The sequence below is a fragment of the Zea mays genome, chromosome 1 (assembly GCF_902167145.1).
Source record: "Zea mays cultivar B73 chromosome 1, Zm-B73-REFERENCE-NAM-5.0, whole genome shotgun sequence".
Taxonomy (NCBI): Eukaryota; Viridiplantae; Streptophyta; class Magnoliopsida; order Poales; family Poaceae; genus Zea; species Zea mays.
Window position 1 is genome coordinate 86,714,519 of NC_050096.1, and position 19,248 is coordinate 86,733,766.

Here is a 19,248-nt window from a genome sequence, read left to right on the forward strand (position 1 = left end):
CTTCGTCCATGTCGCAATCTAAATTTATTGTTTTAAACAAATTAATATTGCGAGGGGCTACTGTTGGGGGCCTTCGGCTTACGAAGGTCCTCAAAAACAGGATTTAACAATATTTCTGGAGTTTAATGTGTGAACAGGCATCTTCGGACTCAAGTCGGTATCACAGCAGACCAGAATAATACGAAGGTTGATACAGCGCCGAAGGTGTGAGCAGGAAAGCTTCGGCATGATAGCAACAAAATGAAACCGACTTAAAGATGAAAAGGCTATTCAGACCTCGATAGATTACAATAGAATTATTATCAAATGTAAAGGGCATGAATGTAATTTTGCATAGGCTGTGTCCTGTGCCTATAAATAGGTGAACAGTACCCCCGTACTGGACACGCTGATTTGGCATCCACTTTTGCGTCACGCTTGTACTTTCATCTCCTTCAAGTTGAAGGTACATTTGTAATTCAACGTTATTTCTGTTTATACATGATAATAATATATAATTGTTTATGTTGTTAATTATATTCTTTACAATTCATCCTTCGTCATTATATAATGTATTTATGAAGGTATGCCCTTCATAACCTTCGTTCGAAAACCATTATATCCTAAGAGGAATAATGCTTCGAAGGACGAAGGACTTTACCGGTTAACATTTTCTATGTTGCCTTGTTCTTGACTCATAGCATTTGAGAACAAGTCCCCAACAAGCTACTTAAGTATGTAGTTTATGTTTCTACCATCAATAAAATGTCGTAGTGTGATGTGTAATGTCGTAGGTTGTGTTTGTCCCAAGCTAGTATGCAGTAATGTCGTAGGTTGTGTTTGCCCCAAGCTACTATGCAGTAATGTCGTAGGTTCTGTTTGTCCCAAGCTACTATGCAGTAATGTCGTAGGTTCTGTTTGTCCCAAGCAATTATGTGAACTGCAAACAGATGAACTTGTTCACATTTCTTGTTCTTCAATGTGTCATGCTGTAATGCAACTACTGCAATATGATTAAGCAAGTCTACTATTATTATGCAAGAATAGTATTCGAGAACCACTACAATGCGCAAGTGCAGAAACATAAACTTGTTCTCCATTCTCAGAAAAATGACAAGTGCAGAAAACATAAACTTGTTCTCCAAACCATGACACAACAGGAAAATGTCAAGTGCACAAGTGCTGAAAATAAACTTGTTTTCGAAAACAACTAACAATACTTCCTCAAGCACTACAATGTCTTCATGAACATTCACTTGCTTGACGACGAGCTTCCAGTAACCCTTGCCAGAATCTCCTGTTGTTTCGCCTCATAGTACTGTCGAAGGAGGGGGTTACATTTTGTCAAATCCATGCTCAATATGAGAACCTCCTGTTCCGTCTCCTCCTTCACCTTTTGTCGTTCCATCTTCATCTTCTCTAGATTAAGCTTCTTCCTCTCCAATATGAGTTTCTGCCTCTCCTGTTTCTTCATGAACTCCAACTTCTTCTCCTCAGTTGAAGCTACTGATTTGTAGACAGATAACCGTTCCAAAGAAAGCTCACCCATCCGTGTTAGGTACTCCGAATCAGTGGATGATGTGTTCTCTGATCTTTGCTTCTTTGCCTTTTCCTTGGCTGAATCACGACCAAGCGGTCTCTTCGAAGTAAAACTTGATGGAGCTGAGTCTTCACCACCATCTAAGTCAATAGTATTTGATTGGGTACCAATAGGGTTCGGTGGAGGATTTTGGTTACCCATGTGCTGGTCCATCCATTTTGGTTGATCCTTCAATATGGACCAACAATGTAAGAAATGGAAGGGCTTCTTTTCAACAGCAGCAAACCGAGTAGCCGCAAGAGATGTCTGCAAAACATATAATGCATTTAATAAACCACTGGGATGTAGTCAAGTACATTGATGAAGAACATTTGCATAATAGTACATACACATACCTTATCTGCATCAGTCATGCCACTTGGGTTTTGTCGAAGCACAGCCATCATGTATCCAGCAAATGTAGAACATTGAGTTTTGATACTGTCCCACCTGCTCATGAGAGATTTTGTAGACCTCTCTGGCATTGATCCTCTGCGAGAGTTGTATGCCTCTGTAATCCGATTCCAAAATCCTTGACGCTTCTGACCAGTGTTGACAATGGGATCACAACTGACAGCCAACCAAGCTTGACAAACCCTCATATCCTCTTCAGACGTGAAATTTGCTAGCTTTGTGCGTTGAGGAGCCTTCTTCACTGGAGGTGGTGCTGGTGATCCCTGGGCTGGTATCTCAGGCGAAGGAGCAAATGCAGTGTTCTGAAACTGAGTGGCATCATCCTCGGATAGGTAACTTCCATATTGTGCCATAACTTGGTTCCAGTCGGTACCCATGCTGTACAATGAAGGTACTCGCACAAAAAATACAACATATTCAACTAAATAAGTGTAGTACATTTGAGGCAACCATATGAAATGAATAGAAACCATGACACTGTAAACAGTCTCATGCACAACAAAGTCAGATGTGGCGAAGACTACATATATTGCAAAGTTCATAACATTAAGCATTACCAAACATAGGTTTCGACAAACATAAACAGGACATCAACAAAAGCAGGAACTTGTGGCACACATCAGTTGTGTTGACATACAAAACACTAGTACGACATACATAAACCTAACACATACACATTTTTCCTTAGGTGCTTGCTAATCTAGTAGGGATAGGTGTCGTCGGTGGAGTAGTCACGGCCGTCGTCGTAGCCGACGATATCGTCATTGTTCAACTCTGAATCATAATCAATCAGAAGCTCATCCTCTGTTTGTGATGATTCAGCAATTGGTGAAGGGGCCATGTGCTCCATCTCCCAGTCTTTTTCCAGTGCAAGCTGATCAAGGTCGTTGGCGAGTTCCTCGATCTGAACTAATGCACGATTCATTTCATTCAGGACTGGTCCGCTAACTGGTTGGAAGGCACCGTGGACGACATCGACGATGTCGGCACAACGCTCCTCCACTACTCTGATTAAATGAGCGAGTGCTCTTCGGAGCTTTGCGTTCTCCGAATCCATGGTCTACATAAAACATATGGTTCTGTTAATATATGTACGTCAAAATTTTATGTATATCGTGGCCTAGTTCATAAATTATAATGGTAAATGTAGTCCGTACCAGCTACTATTGAGTGTGTAAAAATGGATTGTGAATACCAGTCGATATGTTTTTGTCAATACACATCGCAATGAAATGTTGTGACTGTCAAAATCAATAATGAAGACAGAACCTAGTGGTGATCATTCTGTGTGTGAAAACCATTCGCCAACTCATTGTGAATACACAACGTTTCCTAGAACAACATAGCTTCTAGCAGAATGAAATTTGGTTAATGTGAACATCAATTATGAAGACAAAAACTAGTGATGATGATTTAGTGTGTCAAAACCTGTCGCCAAGTATTTGTGAATACACATCCATTCGTACAAGAACAAAGCTTGTAGCACATTCAATTGTTCTCACTGTCAATAGCAATAATCAAAACAATACCAACTGGTCAATGAAGCCTACAAGCATGGAATGTGTGTTGGCGTTACCTTAAACCCTAGATCTGGACGAGTTCTACAAAATCAATGACTTCAATCATAGAAACCACAATGGATCTGCAATGGGTACCTTTTTCTCTTCGGATCTGGAGCACCCAACCTACTGGAAGACGATGAAGATGGTGGCGACGAGATGCGCTTGCGTTTCTGCGCACCTTCCTTCGTCGGCGCCGTGGATCGTCTGAGCTTCTTCGCGATGGCGGTTCGACGGCGACGAACACCGACGGTTGCACCGGAGCCTTCGATCTTTGTCTCCTCGCGGGCCACCTCCTTGCCTCCAACCACCAAGAGCGGTCCGCCGCCAGACCCGCTCGAGCACGGCCTCTTCGAGCCCAGCTTGCCCGCCTCCACCGACGAGCAGCGCCGCGAGGCCCCCTCGCCGAGATGGATCGAAGTCGCCAGCGACGGGAGTACAGCGTGCTCGGATTTTTCACCCCCGCGCGAGCCCGACGACTCGCCCGGATAGCGCACGTCTCCAAGTCTCCACATCTAGGGTGCGTGCGACGTCCTCTATAATTTAGAGTGTCATTTAGAAGTCCTTGCTGGGCGCCTAGAGGACGCTTCTGAACTCTAAATTTAGAGTACAGAACGCTTTACAGTGCGTTGTTGGAGCTAGCCTTAGATTGGCTCCAACAAGGTACTCTAAAAGCTCATGTACCTTAAATATAGAGGATCAAACGGTCCTCTACGCTCTCTAGTAGTGTCCTCTAAATGATCCTCTAAATTTAGAGAAGCCTTTGTCAATGTACTGTTCGTCGAACCCTCTTTGCCGAGTGCAACACTCGGCAAAGACGTTGCCGAGTGTTTTTCAGGCAGGCACTCGGCAAAGCAGTCGATTCTGGTAGTGATATAGAGTTTCTTTAAACGATCATCTATCCATTTGAATACTTTAAATAAACGGTTTAGCAAAACTAAAATACGTACAATACTTTTGAGAGTATGACAAATACGCATGTACAAAAATAAAAAATAAAAAATATCTCTAATATAGGTATTTACGTATAGAGGACATGATTTAGAGGACGTTGTTGGAGAGGAAGGAGATAAAGATGATAGAATCTTTTAGAGAAGACTATAAATGACGGATATAGAGGACGTTGCTGGTGACAGCCTTAGCTAGCTCCATCGACATCGATAGTAAAATACATAGTGTGCCCCTAGCTGATCAATCCAAATGACTAGCTAGGACCCACTTCCCATCACACAAATATGCAGAAGTGGTGATCACAAGTCCCATAGTCCCATGATAAATCAGTGCGTGATCTTGGTGCTCTCTGATCTGAGCAACGCTGAAACATGCGATCCGAAGCACTGTTTTGGTGTGCATGCAAGCAGCAGCAGCAATTACATGGATGCCATTTCGAAGCAGCAATCAAGCAGCGCCTTCTCTGCACTGCAGAGATGCCTACCGAAAGACGACGCATGGACTGCACAAGGTTATTTGCATACGAGCAGGCACGCGTGAATGAATTCGCAACAGTAAGGTAGGCAGGCGGGAGAGACAGACACTACGGCAGTGCAGTGTAGTGCCGAGATGAGAAGCATTTTAGTACTCTATACTTTATTTTTTATTTATCGTATGTTAGTTTAAAAATAAACGTGTTTTAACAATATTCGAAAATGGAGTTAGTACTATTTTACAATCATCGATACAGAGTAGAGTCGTCTATTGTCATGGAGATTAGGGATTCAAATGTACAGAGGGAGGGCAGCGTGAATCAGGACAGGATTATATTACAGGGGAGATGGCGTGGTGAGGTCAGATCTTCTTGTACTTGTGCCAGCAGATGAGCATGGCCACGCAGCGCCGGAAGATGTAGAACCGGGACCGCTGCTCCCGCGCCACCGCCAGGCACCCCCTCCTCGCAACGCCGCCTCCGCCGCCGGCCGCCGGCCCCGGATGGGACGCGCACTGCCCCATGCGAATGCGATGTGGCTCTTTTGACCTCTTTCTCTCTCGCCCCCTCTGCACCGGCTCCGCCCGAGAACAAACACTCCTCCCCCTCCTCGACAAATGCGATCGCAGTCGCAGGCGCAACGGAGCAATCGAGCAGAGCAGTGTCTCTGCTGCAGAGACCACAGGAGGAGAGGAGAGGAGAGGAGAGAAGAGAAAGAGGCCCCCCCTTCGTTTTCGCCGCCGCATCGCGGACGACGCGGCCGTCGCGGGGTAGTTTTGGATTGGATAAACCGTGTACTCTGTGGGACCTGCGTGTCAGGGAACCTGGAGGAAGTGTCGTAGGGCTGGTGTGGTAAACCGAGTTATGACGTGGATAGCGGACGGTTACCGTCGTGTCCGAAACGGTTAAGGGCCTGTTCGTTTATTTCGGGACACGTAGCTAATCTATATTAAGGCCCGTTTAATTTGAGTGACTCCATGTTAGTCACTTTATTTTAGTCTTATTTAGTTCTTAAATTGCTAAATGGTGAGATTAAAATATAGACTAAACTGTTTAAGTTGCTACTTTATTCTCTAGACTCTCAAGAGGTGACTAAAAGAGACTAAATCATATTAATTATATCTTTTGTTCCTACTTTATTTTAGTTGCACTAGTGAGTGGAGAATACTAAGAGGTATTTTGGTCCTCTTATGATTTATTTAGTGTTTTTTAAATATTTTTATTTCTTAAAACCAAACAAGATAGCGACTAAACTTTAGTCTCGTAACTAAATTTTAGTCCTTGTACGAAAGAAACAAACAGACCCTAATCTAAGTTATTAAAATGTGAAGCCTTTTGGACGCCTCCCCGCATTCGGCGGGTTCGCACTCTTCCGTGGGTCCCAGCCTAGGCCAGCGCCTCTCCGCACTCCGCCGGACGTCAGGAACAGGACAGGGCCAGCGCCTCTTCGCACTCCGCCGAACAGGACCACAGGCTCCCTGAACAGTCGAGTTTTGTCCGCCGCTCCCTCTCCAATTTTGGGTCCGCAGAACCTCCTCCTCCTCCTCTCGCTCCGCCGCCGCCTTCCCCTCACCCACCACGCTTTGGTCCCAAACCCACGATCTCTCATCCTGGACCTCCACGCCATCGAGGCAGTGAAGTTGGGCTCATTCGTGCAGTCGTGCTCAGGTCTGGCATCAGCTCCCCCATGCATGAGGTGTTAGCGCCCGAACTTTCTATACTTGCATATGATTTTCTTTATCACAAATCGGCATCATCGGTGGCGTCCGCTGTTGTATGTCTCCGAGGAGCTCAGGCGACATCCTATATGATGTGTGGTTTCTCCCTCTTCGTCCTCTTGTATCTGTGTTCCTCTCATCTGATGTTGCATGATATAATATCTGATCCCCTTTTGTGATATGGTGTCGATTTGCTTTGATGACCGGAATAAAGATGAAACAAAATAACATAGTTAAAACATATCTGATGTGTGATTTCTTTGTATCTGATTTTAACCATATCACAAAAGAAGAAGGAGAGGATCGGATATATATGATTTAACCATATCACAAAAGATATGATTTAACCATATCTGATGTGTGATTCCCAGTCATCGAAACCTGGGTCCTATGATGTGTGATTTCTCCCTCTTCTTAGTTTTTTTAAGTTGATCAGCACCGTTTGTGATGACTTGAGTCTGAGTAACAACAAGAGCCAAAGTAGGTGAAGCTTGTGCTGTTTCAGGTGTTGGTTGAAGCAACCATGAAGCGCCAGCCGCCAGAGGCCCATTCAACCAGCTTTACGGAATTGTTTGGTTTGTAGTCTGGAATTGGGTTAGAGTCTGAAGACTCTATGCCAGATATTTTGATGGGGACCCTGATTCTGACAAGATTTTGTTACTCTTTTTTTAAAACTTGTGTGTGTCTCGATCTATTTTTTTAGACTAATGACAAAGTTTGCGTCAATTTTGACTTGCCAATGAAATTGTGGTCTGCTATTTGGTTTTGAGAAAACTGTACGACACTGCTGAATGCCTGAGATGATGCAATAATATCTGTAGTTCCCAGTGGAACACAGTTTCTCAAACGCTGCTCCATTGATGTTAGAGATCAAGAAATACTTTCTAACATTCAATCAGTTAGTTTTACCCAAAGGAAATTTTGCTCTGACCTGATCCACAGGGATGCCAATGACTGGAATAAAAGATCAAACAAAAATATTTCGATGACTGGACTAAAGATGAAACAAAATAGCACAGTTTAGCCTTCTTAAATTAAAATCAGCGTTATCCACTTCAAAAATACTAGAAGCAAAGACATGGCAGGCAACAGTCCTACCCCCCAATACCACCATAGTCCCCCACCCAAGGCCCTTTCACCAAACACATTGATTTAAATGCTCAAGTGTTCCTTGACTTGTGAATTTTGATGTTGACCTTAAAAACTTAATGTCAAAATTTGGATATTAGTCAACTGAAATGCTTTGGTGCCAATGCCTCTCTTCTAAATATGTGTGTTTTTGCATAATATTTATGTATTAATCATCTCATTGTTTTCTACTGCATCTGCAGGACCAAGCCTGTCTTTATATAAAAGTTCTTATGCAGATTCCTTTGGATCTTCGTGTGCAAATTATCTTTTTTTACTATTTTATATTACTTTTACTTGTACAACCGAAACTTTTTCGCTACCTGTCAGCGTTTCGAGACCGGGGGGGTCCCTGGGCCGACGAGTGAATGTCGCCGCGTGCCCCAGCCCAGATGGGTCGAGCGCGAGGGCGAGCGCGAAGGGGGGAGAGCGAGGCGGCCGGAGACCGGCGTGAGAGAGGTGGGAATCCCGTGGCCTTCGTGTTCGTCCCGCGCCCAGGTCGGGTGCGCTTGCAGTAGGGGGTTACAAGCGTCCACGCGGGAGAGGGAGCGAGCGGCTTCAAGCGAGCGCCTGTCTCGTCCTCGTCCCCGCGCGGCCAACCCCCTCTAAGAGGGCCCTGGTCCTTCCTTTTATAGGCGTGAGGAGAGGATCCAGGTGTACAATGGGGGGTGTAGCAGAGTGCTACGTGTCTAGCGGAGGAGAGCTAGCGCCCTAAGTACATGCCGTTGTGGCAGCCGGAGAGATTTTGGCACCCAGCTCGTGTGATGTCGTGGCCGTCGGAGGAGCGATGGAGCCTGGCGGAGGGACAGCTGTCGGAGCGGTTGAGTCCTTGATGACGTCCTCTTGCTTCCGTAAGGGGGCTGAGAGCCGCCGTCGTCACAGAGTATGCGGGGCGCCATCATTGCCTATCTGGCGGAGCGAGCCAGATGGGACGCCGGTCTTGTTCCCTGCGGTCCGAGTCAGCTCGGGGTAGGGTGATGATGGCGCCTCCTGTTGACGTGGCTGGTCTGCGCCCTAGGTTGGGCGATGTGGAAGCTCCTCCGAAGCCGAGGTCGAGTCTGTCTTCCGTGGTCGAGGTCGAGTCCGAGCCCCTGGGTCGGGCGAGGCGGAGTTCGTCGTCTTCTAGGGCTGAGCCCAAGTCCGAGCCCTGGGTCGAGCGGAGCGGAGTTCGTCGTCTTCTGGGGCTGAGCCCAAGTCCGAGCCCTGGGTCGGGCGGAGCGGAGTTCGCCGTCTTCCGGGACTTAGCCCGAGTCCGAGCCCTGGGTCGGGCAGAGCGGAGTTCGCCGTCTTCCGGGACTTAGCCCGAGTCCGAGCCCTGGGTCGGGCGAAGCGGAGCTTCCTATGGTGCCTTCGGCAGGGCCTGACTGCCTGTCAGTCTCACTCTGTCAAGTGGCACCGCAGTCGGAGTGGCGTAGGCGGCGCTGTCCTTCTGTCAGGCCGGTCAGTGGAGCGGCGAAGTGACGGCGGTCACTTCGGCTCTGCCGGCTGGGGGGGCACGTCAGGATAAAGGTGTCAGGCCACCTTTGCATTAAATGCTCCTGCGATTTGGTCGGTCGGTGCGGCGATTTGGTCAGGGTTGCTTCTTAGCGAAGGCAGGGCCTCGGGCGAGCCGGAAATATGTTCGCCGCTGGAGGGGGGCCTCGGGCGAGACGGAAATCCTCCGGGGTCGGCTGCCCTTGTCCGAGGCTAGGCTCGGGCGAGGCGTGATCGAGTCCCTCGAATGGACTGATCCCTGACTTAATCGCGCCCATCAGGCCTTTGCAGCTTTATGCTGATGGGGGTTACCAGCTGAGAATTAGGAGCCTTGAGGGTACCCCTAATTATGGTCCCCGACAGTAGCCCCCGAGCCTTGAAGGGAGTGTTAGCACTCGCTTGGAGGCTTTCGTCGCACTTTTTTGCAAGGGGACCAGCCTTTCTCGGTTGCGTTTTGTTCCGGTGGGTGCGCGCGAGCGCACTCGCCGGGTGTATCCCCCGAGGCCTCGGAGGAGTGGTTTCACTCCTTCGAGGTCTTAATGCCTCGCGTAATGCTTCGGCTGGTCTGGTTGTTCCCTCATGCGAGCTGGCCGTAGCCCGGGTGTACGGCCGGGTCCCAAGTTCTCGGGCTGGTATGTTGACGCTGCCAACGGTTTGGCCGGAGCCGGGTTCGCGAGAGCAGCCCCCGAGCCTCTGCACAGGGCGAGAGGGCGATCAGGGACAGACTCGACTTTTTTACATACGCCCCTGCGTCGCCTTTCCGCAAGGAGGAGGGGGGGAAGTGCCATGTTGCCCTCGATGGGCGCCGAACATGGTGTCTCCGGTGAGCTGCAAGCGGGTAATCCGAGTGGACGTCCGTGCCCCGTTCGTTAGGGGTCGGCTAGGGGCCCAGAGGCACGCCCAAAAGTACCTGCGGGTTATCTGCCGGACCCGGTCCCCTGGCGACGGGGTCCGAGGGCTCGATGCCTCCCTCTGATGGGATTCCGTTACAAGATCGTTCCCGCTGGTCTCGGAAATGTCCTAGGGTACCTCGGGAGCGCAGCCCGAGCCTTGGTTATGTATCGAACGTACCCATGGTCATCCCTCGCTCGGCGTCTGAGGCGGCTGTGAACCCTTCGGGGGCCAGCCTTCGAACCCCTGATCAGTAATGGGCGCGGAGCCCGAGTAGCCTGAGGCGGCCGTGGAACCCTTCCGAGGGGCCGGCCTTCGAACCTCTGACCAGTAGTGGGTGTAGGGCCCACGCGATCTGAGGCGGCTGTCGAACCCTTCCGGGGGGCCAGCCTTCGAACCTCTGATGAGTAGGGAGGCTCGGAGCCTGGTTCCTTCTGAAAGGGAAGTGTGCCTTTGGGCCATTTCTAAGTATTTTGGTGATTGAGTGTCAACACAAGTGATTAAATGTAAATCTATGCCCATGGATGAACAAAGTGCAAATCACAAGTAAAGGTATGTTTCTAAGCCTTAGTGCATTGGTTTTGTGTACTAATATACTTGTCTAAGTGTTAGAAACAGAGAAAAGAAGAAAAGAAAAGAGTTGGCTGTGTATAGCCAAAAGGCTGCTTCGGTCTGGGGCACCGGACTGTCCGGTGGTGCACCGGACAGTGTCCGGTGCGCCAGGCTACCTCGGGCGAAGAGGCCGCTCTCGGGAAATTGCCGACGGCGTACGGCTAAAATTCACCGGACTGTCCGGTGTGCACCGGACTGTCCGGTGAGCCAACGGTCGGCCCGAGCCAACGGTCGGCCGCGGAATCTGCGCGCGACACGTGGTCTGGCCAACGGTCGGAAAGTGGCACCGGACTGTCCGGTGTGCACCGGACTGTCCGGTGCGCCAGATCTGCAACGGTCGGCAACGGTCGGCTGCGCTGTTTAAGGAAATAAATCGGGCACCGGACAGTGTCCGGTGTGCACCGGACTGTCCGGTGCGCCCGACGACAGAAGGCAAGGATGGCCTTCCAGATTTGTTCTCAACGGCTCCTAGCTGCCTTGGGGCTATAAAAGGGACCCTTAGGCGCATGGAGGAGGACACCAAGCATTCCTACAACCTTTCTAAGCACCAAGACATTGATCTAGCGCATTCGATTCATTGTGATAGCATATAGAGCTCTTGTGGAGTTGTGTACTCTTTGAGTTGTGTTGCGAGCTCTTATTGCTGCTTGTGTGCGTGTTGCTCTGATCTTTTGAAGTCTTGTGTGCGTTGCTCATTCCCTCCCTTGCTCCGTGATTCTCTGTGAACATCTTTTGTAAGGGCGAGAGGCTCCAAGCTGTGGAGATTCCTCGCAAACGGGATTGAGAAAAGAAAAGCAAGAACACCGTGGTATTCAAGTTGATCATTGGATCACTTGAGAGGAGTTGAGTGCAACTCTCGTCCGTTGGGACGCCACAACGTGGAGTAGGCAAGTTTTGTACTTGGCCGAACCACGGGATAACCACCGTGTCATCTCTGTGATTGAATTCTTGTGGTTATTGTGTTTTGACTCCTCTCTAGCCACTTGGCATAAACTGTGCTAACGCTTAATCAAAGTTTTATGGCTATAAGTTTAAGCTTTTACAGGATCACCTATTCACCCCCCCTCTAGGTGCTCTCAATTGGTATCGGAGCCGTTCTCTTCAAGAAAGGGACTAGCCGCCCGAAGAGATGGATCCTAAGGGGAAGGGAATCGTGATCAACGATAAGGAGAAGGAGTCCTTCGTCAATGAGCTTAAAGATGACAAGCCAACCGACTCCGGCTCGGGTCATAGACAAAAGGAAGGGAAGAAGAAGAAGACAAGGCGCATCAAGGAGATCGTCTACTACGACGACAGTGATGAGTCTACTTCTTCCCAAAAGGACGACGACCACAACGACTACGAGCAAAGGAAACCGGTTAATTCTAACTTTTCCTTTGACTACTCTCGTATTCCGCAAAGTTCAAATTCACATTTGCTTTCCATTCCACTCGGCAAGCCCCCACACTTTGATGGGGAGGACTACGGATTTTGGAGCCACAAAATGCGTAGTCACCTATTCTCTCTCCATCCTAGTATATGGGAGATTGTAGATAGTGGAATGCACTTTAATAGTTCGGATAGTCCTATATTCATTAATGAGCAAATCCATAAGAATGCACAAGCTACTACTGTTCTTCTAGCTTCATTGTGCAGGGATGAATATAACAAAGTGAGTGGCTTGGATAACGCCAAGCAAATCTGGGATACCCTCAAGATCTCTCATGAGGGAAATGACGCTACCTTGCTCACCAAAATGGAGTTGGTGGAGGGCGAGCTTGGACGATTCGCGATGATAAGGGGCGAGGAGCCAACTCAAACATACAACCGGCTCAAGACCCTTATCAACAAAATAAGGAGCTACGGAAGCACGCGATGGACGGACCACGATGTCGTCCGACTAATGCTAAGGTCCTTTACCGTTCTTGATCCTCATTTGGTGAATAATATTCGTGAGAATCCCAGGTACACCAAAATGTCGCCCGAAGAAGTCTTAGGAAAATTCGTCAGCGGGCGAATGATGATCAAGGAGGCAAGGTACGTGGACGACGCCTTGAATGGACCGATCAACGAACCATAACCTTTTGCTCTCAAAGCAACAAGAAGCAAGGAGGTGCTACCTAGCAAGGTGGCACAAATTGAGGCGGTCGGACTTAATGATGAAGAGATGGCTCTCATCATAAAACGCTTCAAGACGGTGCTAAAGGGTCACAAGGGGCAGCCAAGCAAGACCAAGACGAAGGGGAAGCGCTCATGCTTCAAGTGCGGTAAGATTGGTCATTTTATCGCTAACTGCCCCGATAATGATAGTGACCAGGAAAAGGGAAACAAGAGGGAAAAGAAGAAGCATTACAAGAAGGCAAAGGGCGAGGCGCATCTAGGCAAGGAGTGGGACTCGGATTGCTCCTCTTCCGACTCCGACAATGAAGGACTCGCCGCCACCGCCTTCAACAAATCAACCCTCTTCCCCAACGAGCGTCACACATGCCTTATGGCAAGGGAGAAGAAGGTATGTACTCGCAACTCTACCTTGCTTCTTCAAGTGAGGACGAATCTAGTGATGAGGATGAAGTAGATTATTCATGTTTGTTCAAGGGCTTAGATAGATCTAAGATAGACAAAATTAATGAATTAATTGATGCCTTGAATGAAAAGAATATACTTTTAGAAAAGCAAGAGGATTTGTTGTATGAAGAACATGATAAGTTTGTAGAGGCTCAAAAATCCCTTGCATTAGAAATTAAGAGGAATGAAATGCTTGCTTGTGAAGTGTCAACATGCCATGATTCTATTTCTAACTTAAAGAGCATAAATGATGATTTAAATGCTAAACTAGTAGAAGCAAATAAATCCAACTCTTGTGTTGAATATGTTGAAATTTGCACTAGGTGTAAGGATATTGATATTAATGCTTGTAGCGAACACTTAGTTTCTATTTCAAAATTGAATGATGAATTAGCTAGTCTTAATGCTCAACTTAAGACTAGCAAGAGTAATTTTGATAAACTAAAATTTGCTAGGGATGCCTACACGGTTGGTAGACACCCCTCAATTAAGGATGGGCTTGGCTTCAAGAGAGAAGTCAAGAACTTGACAAGCCATAAGGCTCCTATCTCCGCCAAGGAGAAAGGGAAGGCTCCTATGGCTAGTAGCACTAAAAAGAACCATGCTTTTTTGTATCATGATAGAAGACAAACTAGAAGTGCTTATAGGGGTTATAATGCTTATGATGATTTTGATGCTCATGTCATGGTTGCTTCTAGTTCTTCTTATGTGCATAATAGAAATATGCCTAGGAAAAATATACATCAAATGCCTAGGAGAAATGTAGTTCATAATGCTCCTAGGAAAGTAGTAAATGAACCTTCTACAATTTATTGTGCTTTAAATGCTTCTTTTGCCATTTGTAGAAAGGATAAGAAAATTGTTGCTAGGAAGTTAGGGGCAAAATGCAAGGGAGACAAAACTTGCATTTGGGTCCCTAAGGATATTTGCACTAACCTTGTAGGACCCAACAAGAGTTGGGTACCTAAGTCCCAAGCCTAAATTTGCCTTGCAGGTTTATGCATCCGGGGGTTCAAGCTGGATTATTGATAGCGGATGCACAAACCATATGACGGGGGAGAAGAAGATGTTCACCTCCTACGTCAAGAATAAGGATTCCCAAGATTCAATTATATTCGGTGATGGGAATCAAGGCAAGGTAAAAGGGTTAGGTAAAATTGCAATTTCTAATGAGCACTCAATTTCTAATGTGTTTTTAGTTGAGTCTTTGGGATATAATTTGCTATCAGTTAGTCAATTATGCAACATGGGGTATAACTGTCTATTTACAAATGTAGATGTGTCTGTCTTTAGAAGAAATGATGGTTCACTAGCTTTTAAGGGTGTATTAGACGGCAAACTTTATTTAGTTGATTTTGCAAAAGAAGAGGCCGGTCTAGATGCATGCTTAATAGCTAAGACTAGCATGGGCTGGCTGTGGCATCGCCGCTTAGCACATGTGGGGATGAAGAACCTTCACAAGCTTCTAAAGGGAGAACACGTGATAGGTTTGACTAACGTGCAATTCGAAAAAGATAGACCTTGTGCAGCTTGTCAAGCAGGTAAACAGGTGGGAGGAGCGCATCACAGCAAGAATGTGATGACCACTTCAAGACCTCTGGAGCTGTTGCATATGGATCTCTTCGGACCCGTCGCCTATCTGAGCATAGGAGGAAGTAAGTATGGTCTGGTTATTGTTGATGACTTTTCCCGCTTCACTTGGGTGTTCTTTTTGCAGGATAAGTCTGAAACCCAAGGGACCCTCAAGCGCTTCCTCAGGAGAGCTCAAAATGAGTTTGAGCTCAAAGTGAAGAAGATAAGGAGCGACAACGGGTCCGAGTTCAAGAATCTTCAAGTGGAGGAATTCCTTGAAGAAGAAGGGATCAAGCATGAGTTCTCCGCTCCCTACACACCACAGCAAAATGGTGTGGTAGAGAGGAAGAACAGGACGCTCATCGATATGGCGAGGACGATGCTAGGAGAGTTCAAGACCCCCGAGTGCTTTTGGACGGAAGCCGTGAACACGGCTTGCCACGCCATCAACAGGGTCTACCTTCATCGCCTCCTCAAGAAGACGTCGTATGAGCTACTAACCGGTAACAAACCCAATGTATCTTACTTTCGTGTATTTGGGAGCAAGTGCTACATTCTAGTGAAGAAAGGTAGAAATTCTAAGTTTGCTCCCAAAGCTGTAGAAGGGTTTTTGTTAGGTTATGACTCAAATACAAAGGCGTATAGAGTCTTCAACAAATCATCGGGTTTGGTTGAAGTCTCTAGCGACGTTGTATTTGATGAGACTAATGGCTCTCCAAGAGAGCAAGTTTTTGATTGTGATGATGTAGATGAAGAAGATGTTCCAACGGTCGCTATACGAACCATGGCGATTGGAGAAGTGCGGCCACAGGAACATGATGAACGAGATCAACCTTCTTCCTCAACTATGGTGCATCCCCCAACTCAAGACGATGAACAGGTTCATCAACAGGAGGCGTGTGATCAAGGGGGAGCACAAGATGATCATGTGATGGAGGAAGAAGCGGAACCGGCACCTCCAACCCAAGTTCGAGCAATGATTCAAAGGGATCATCCTGTCGACCAAATTCTGGGTGACATTAGCAAGGGAGTAACCACTCGATCTCGACTAGTTAATTTTTGTGAACATTACTCCTTTGTCTCTTCTATTGAGCCTTTCAGGGTAGAGGAGGCCTTGCTAGATCTGGACTGGGTGTTGGCCATGCAAGAGGAGCTCAACAACTTCAAGAGGAATGAAGTTTGGACACTGGTACCTCGTCCGAAGCAAAATGTTGTGGGAACCAAGTGGGTGTTCCGCAACAAACAGGACGAGCACGGGGTGGTGACGAGAAACAAGGCTCGACTTGTGGCAAAAGGTTATGCCCAAGTCGCAGGTTTGGATTTCGAGGAGACTTTTGCTCCTGTGGCTAGGCTAGAATCTATTCGTATCTTGCTAGCATATGCCGCTCATCGTTCTTTCAGGTTGTACCAAATGGATGTGAAGAGCGCTTTCCTCAACGGGCCAATCAAGGAGGAGGTGTACGTGGAGCAACCCCCTGGCTTCGAGGATGAACGGTACCCCGACCACGTGTGTAAGCTCTCTAAGGCGCTCTATGGACTTAAGCAAGCCCCAAGAGCATGGTATGAATGCCTTAGAGACTTTCTAATTGTTAATGCTTTCAAGGTTGGGAAAGCCGATCCAACTCTTTTTACAAAGACATGTGATGGTGATTTGTTTGTGTGCCAAATTTATGTCGATGACATAATATTTGGTTCTACTAACCAAAAGTCTTGTGAAGAGTTTAGCAGGGTGATGACGCAGAAATTCGAGATGTCGATGATGGGCGAGTTGAACTACTTCCTTGGGTTCCAAGTGAAGCAACTCAAGGACGGCACCTTCATCTCCCAAACGAAGTACACGCAAGATCTGCTAAAGCGGTTTGGGATGAAGGACGCCAAGCCCGCAAAGACTCCGATGGGAACCGATGGACACACTGACCTCAACAAAGGAGGTAAGTCCGTTGATCAAAAAGCATACCGGTCCATGATAGGTTCTTTGCTTTATTTATGTGCTAGTAGACCGGATATTATGCTTAGCGTATGCATGTGTGCTAGATTTCAATCCGATCCTAAGGAGTGTCACTTAGTGGCGGTGAAGCGAATTCTGAGATATTTAGTTGCTACGCCTTGCTTCGGGCTCTGGTATCCAAAGGGGTCTACCTTTGACTTGGTTGGATACTCAGACTCCGACTATGCTGGATGTAAGGTCGATAGGAAGAGCACATCGGGGACGTGCCAATTCTTAGGAAGGTCCCTGGTGTCGTGGAACTCTAAGAAACAAACTTCCGTTGCCCTATCCACCGCTGAGGCCGAGTACGTTGCCACAGGACAGTGTTGCGCGCAACTACTTTGGATGAGGCAAACCCTCCGGGACTTTGGCTACAATCTGAGCAAAGTCCCACTCCTATGTGATAATGAGAGTGCTATCCGCATGGCGGAAAATCCTGTTGAGCACAGCCGCACAAAGCACATAGACATCCGGCATCACTTTTTGAGAGACCACCAGCAAAAGGGAGATATCGAAGTGTTTCATGTTAGCACCGAGAACCAGCTAGCCGATATCTTTACCAAGCCTCTAGATGAGAAGACCTTTTGCAGGCTGCGTAGTGAGCTAAATGTCTTAGATTCGCGGAACTTGGATTGAATTGTAGCATACATATGTTTATGCTTTTGATCATGTTCATTCTGCACTTTGTTGCTTATTGTGGTGCTTAAGTTGTACAAACACTCCCTGGACCTCACAGTCCGTTGCAAAGTGATGCACATGTATAGGGGGAGATGTGTTACAACTTGACCCTTTGAGACTAACCATATGCTTGAGTTTGCTTGATTTAGTCTCGAAAGAAGGATTGAAAGGAAAAAGGTGGACTTGGCCATGAAAGACTTCCACTGCACTCCGATGAGAGGGTAAATTATTCCAAGTTCATCTCATGTACTCTTATCGCCTTTGTATTCTTATTGAAGATTTTGGTGAGGCAATGGGGTTCAAGGGCCAAAGTTGATCCCGTTTTGGTGTTTGATGCCAAAGGGGGAGAAAATAAAGGCCAAAGCAATAAATGGATCAGCTACCACTTGAAAGATTTTGAAAATAGTAGAATAGAGCTTTCTGTTTTGGCAAAACTCTCTTATTGTCTCTTACGTCAAAAGTTGGCTTCTTGTGGGGAGAAGTATTGATTATGGGAAATAGGGGGAGTTTTCGAAATCTTTGATCAATCTCTTTTGGAATGACTCTCTTTATGCTTCAACATGTGTGTTTGACTTAGAGATAGAGATTTGAGTTTGATTTGCAAAAACAAACCAAGTGGTGGCAAAGGATGATCCATATATGCCAAAATTGAATAAAACTCAAATTTATTCTATTTGAAGTGTTTTTGCACTTGTTCTAGTTACTTTATGTTGTGTTGGCATAAATCACCAAAAAGGGGGAGATTGAAAGGGAAGTGTGCCTTTGGGCCATTTCTAAGTATTTTGGTGATTGAGTGTCAACACAAGTGATTAAATGTAAATCTATGCCCATGGATGAACAAAGTGCAAATCACAAGTAAAGGTATGTTTCTAAGCCTTAGTGCATTGGTTTTGTGTACTAATATACTTGTCTAAGTGTTAGAAACAGAGAAAAGAAGAAAAGAAAAGAGTTGGCTGTGTACAGCCAAAAGGCTGCTTCGGTCTGGGGCACCGGACTGTCCGGTGGTGCACCGGACAGTGTCCGGTGCGCCAGGCTACCTCGGGCGAAGAGGCCGCTCTCGGGAAATTGCCGACGGCGTACGGCTAAAATTCACTGGACTGTCCGGTGTGCACCGGACTGTCCGGTGAGCCAACGGTCGGCCGCGGAATCTGCGCGCGACACGTGGTCTGGCCAACGGTCGGAAAGTGGCACCGGACTGTCCGGTGTGCACCGGACTGTCCGGTGCGCCAGATCTGCAACGGTCGGCAACGGTCGGCTGCGCTGTTTAAGGAAATAAATCGGGCACCGGACAGTGTCCGGTGTGCACCGGACTGTCCGGTGCGCCCGACGACAGAAGGCAAGGATGGCCTTCCAGATTTGTTCTCAACGGCTCCTAGCTGCCTTGGGGCTATAAAAGGGACCCTTAGGCGCATGGAGGAGGACACCAAGCATTCCTACAACCTTTCTAAGCACCAAGACATTGATCTAGCGCATTCGATTCATTGTGATAGCATATAGAGCTCTTGTGGAGTTGTGTACTCTTTGAGTTGTGTTGCGAGCTCTTATTGCTGCTTGTGTGCGTGTTGCTCTGATCTTTTGAAGTCTTGTGCGCGTTGCTCATTCCCTCCCTTGCTCCGTGATTCTCTGTGAACATCTTTTGTAAGGGCGAGAGGCTCCAAGCTGTGGAGATTCCTCGCAAACGGGATTGAGAA

At 47.3% G+C, this 19,248-nt stretch overlaps 1 protein-coding gene across 1 annotated transcript; it reads right to left on the reverse strand.

The window, feature by feature from the left end:
- Positions 1-1,057: 1,057 nt before the first annotated feature.
- LOC103637615 (glutathione S-transferase T3-like) lies at positions 1,058-4,334 on the reverse strand. Its single transcript, XM_008659868.3, has 2 exons — positions 1,915-4,334; positions 1,058-1,825 (listed from the first exon to the last, which is right to left on the reverse strand). Exons 1-2 carry the CDS (start codon positions 2,524-2,526, stop codon positions 1,232-1,234), a joined length of 1,206 nt encoding a protein of 401 aa, XP_008658090.2. The 5' UTR covers positions 2,527-4,334; the 3' UTR covers positions 1,058-1,231.
- Positions 4,335-19,248: the final 14,914 nt, after the last annotated feature.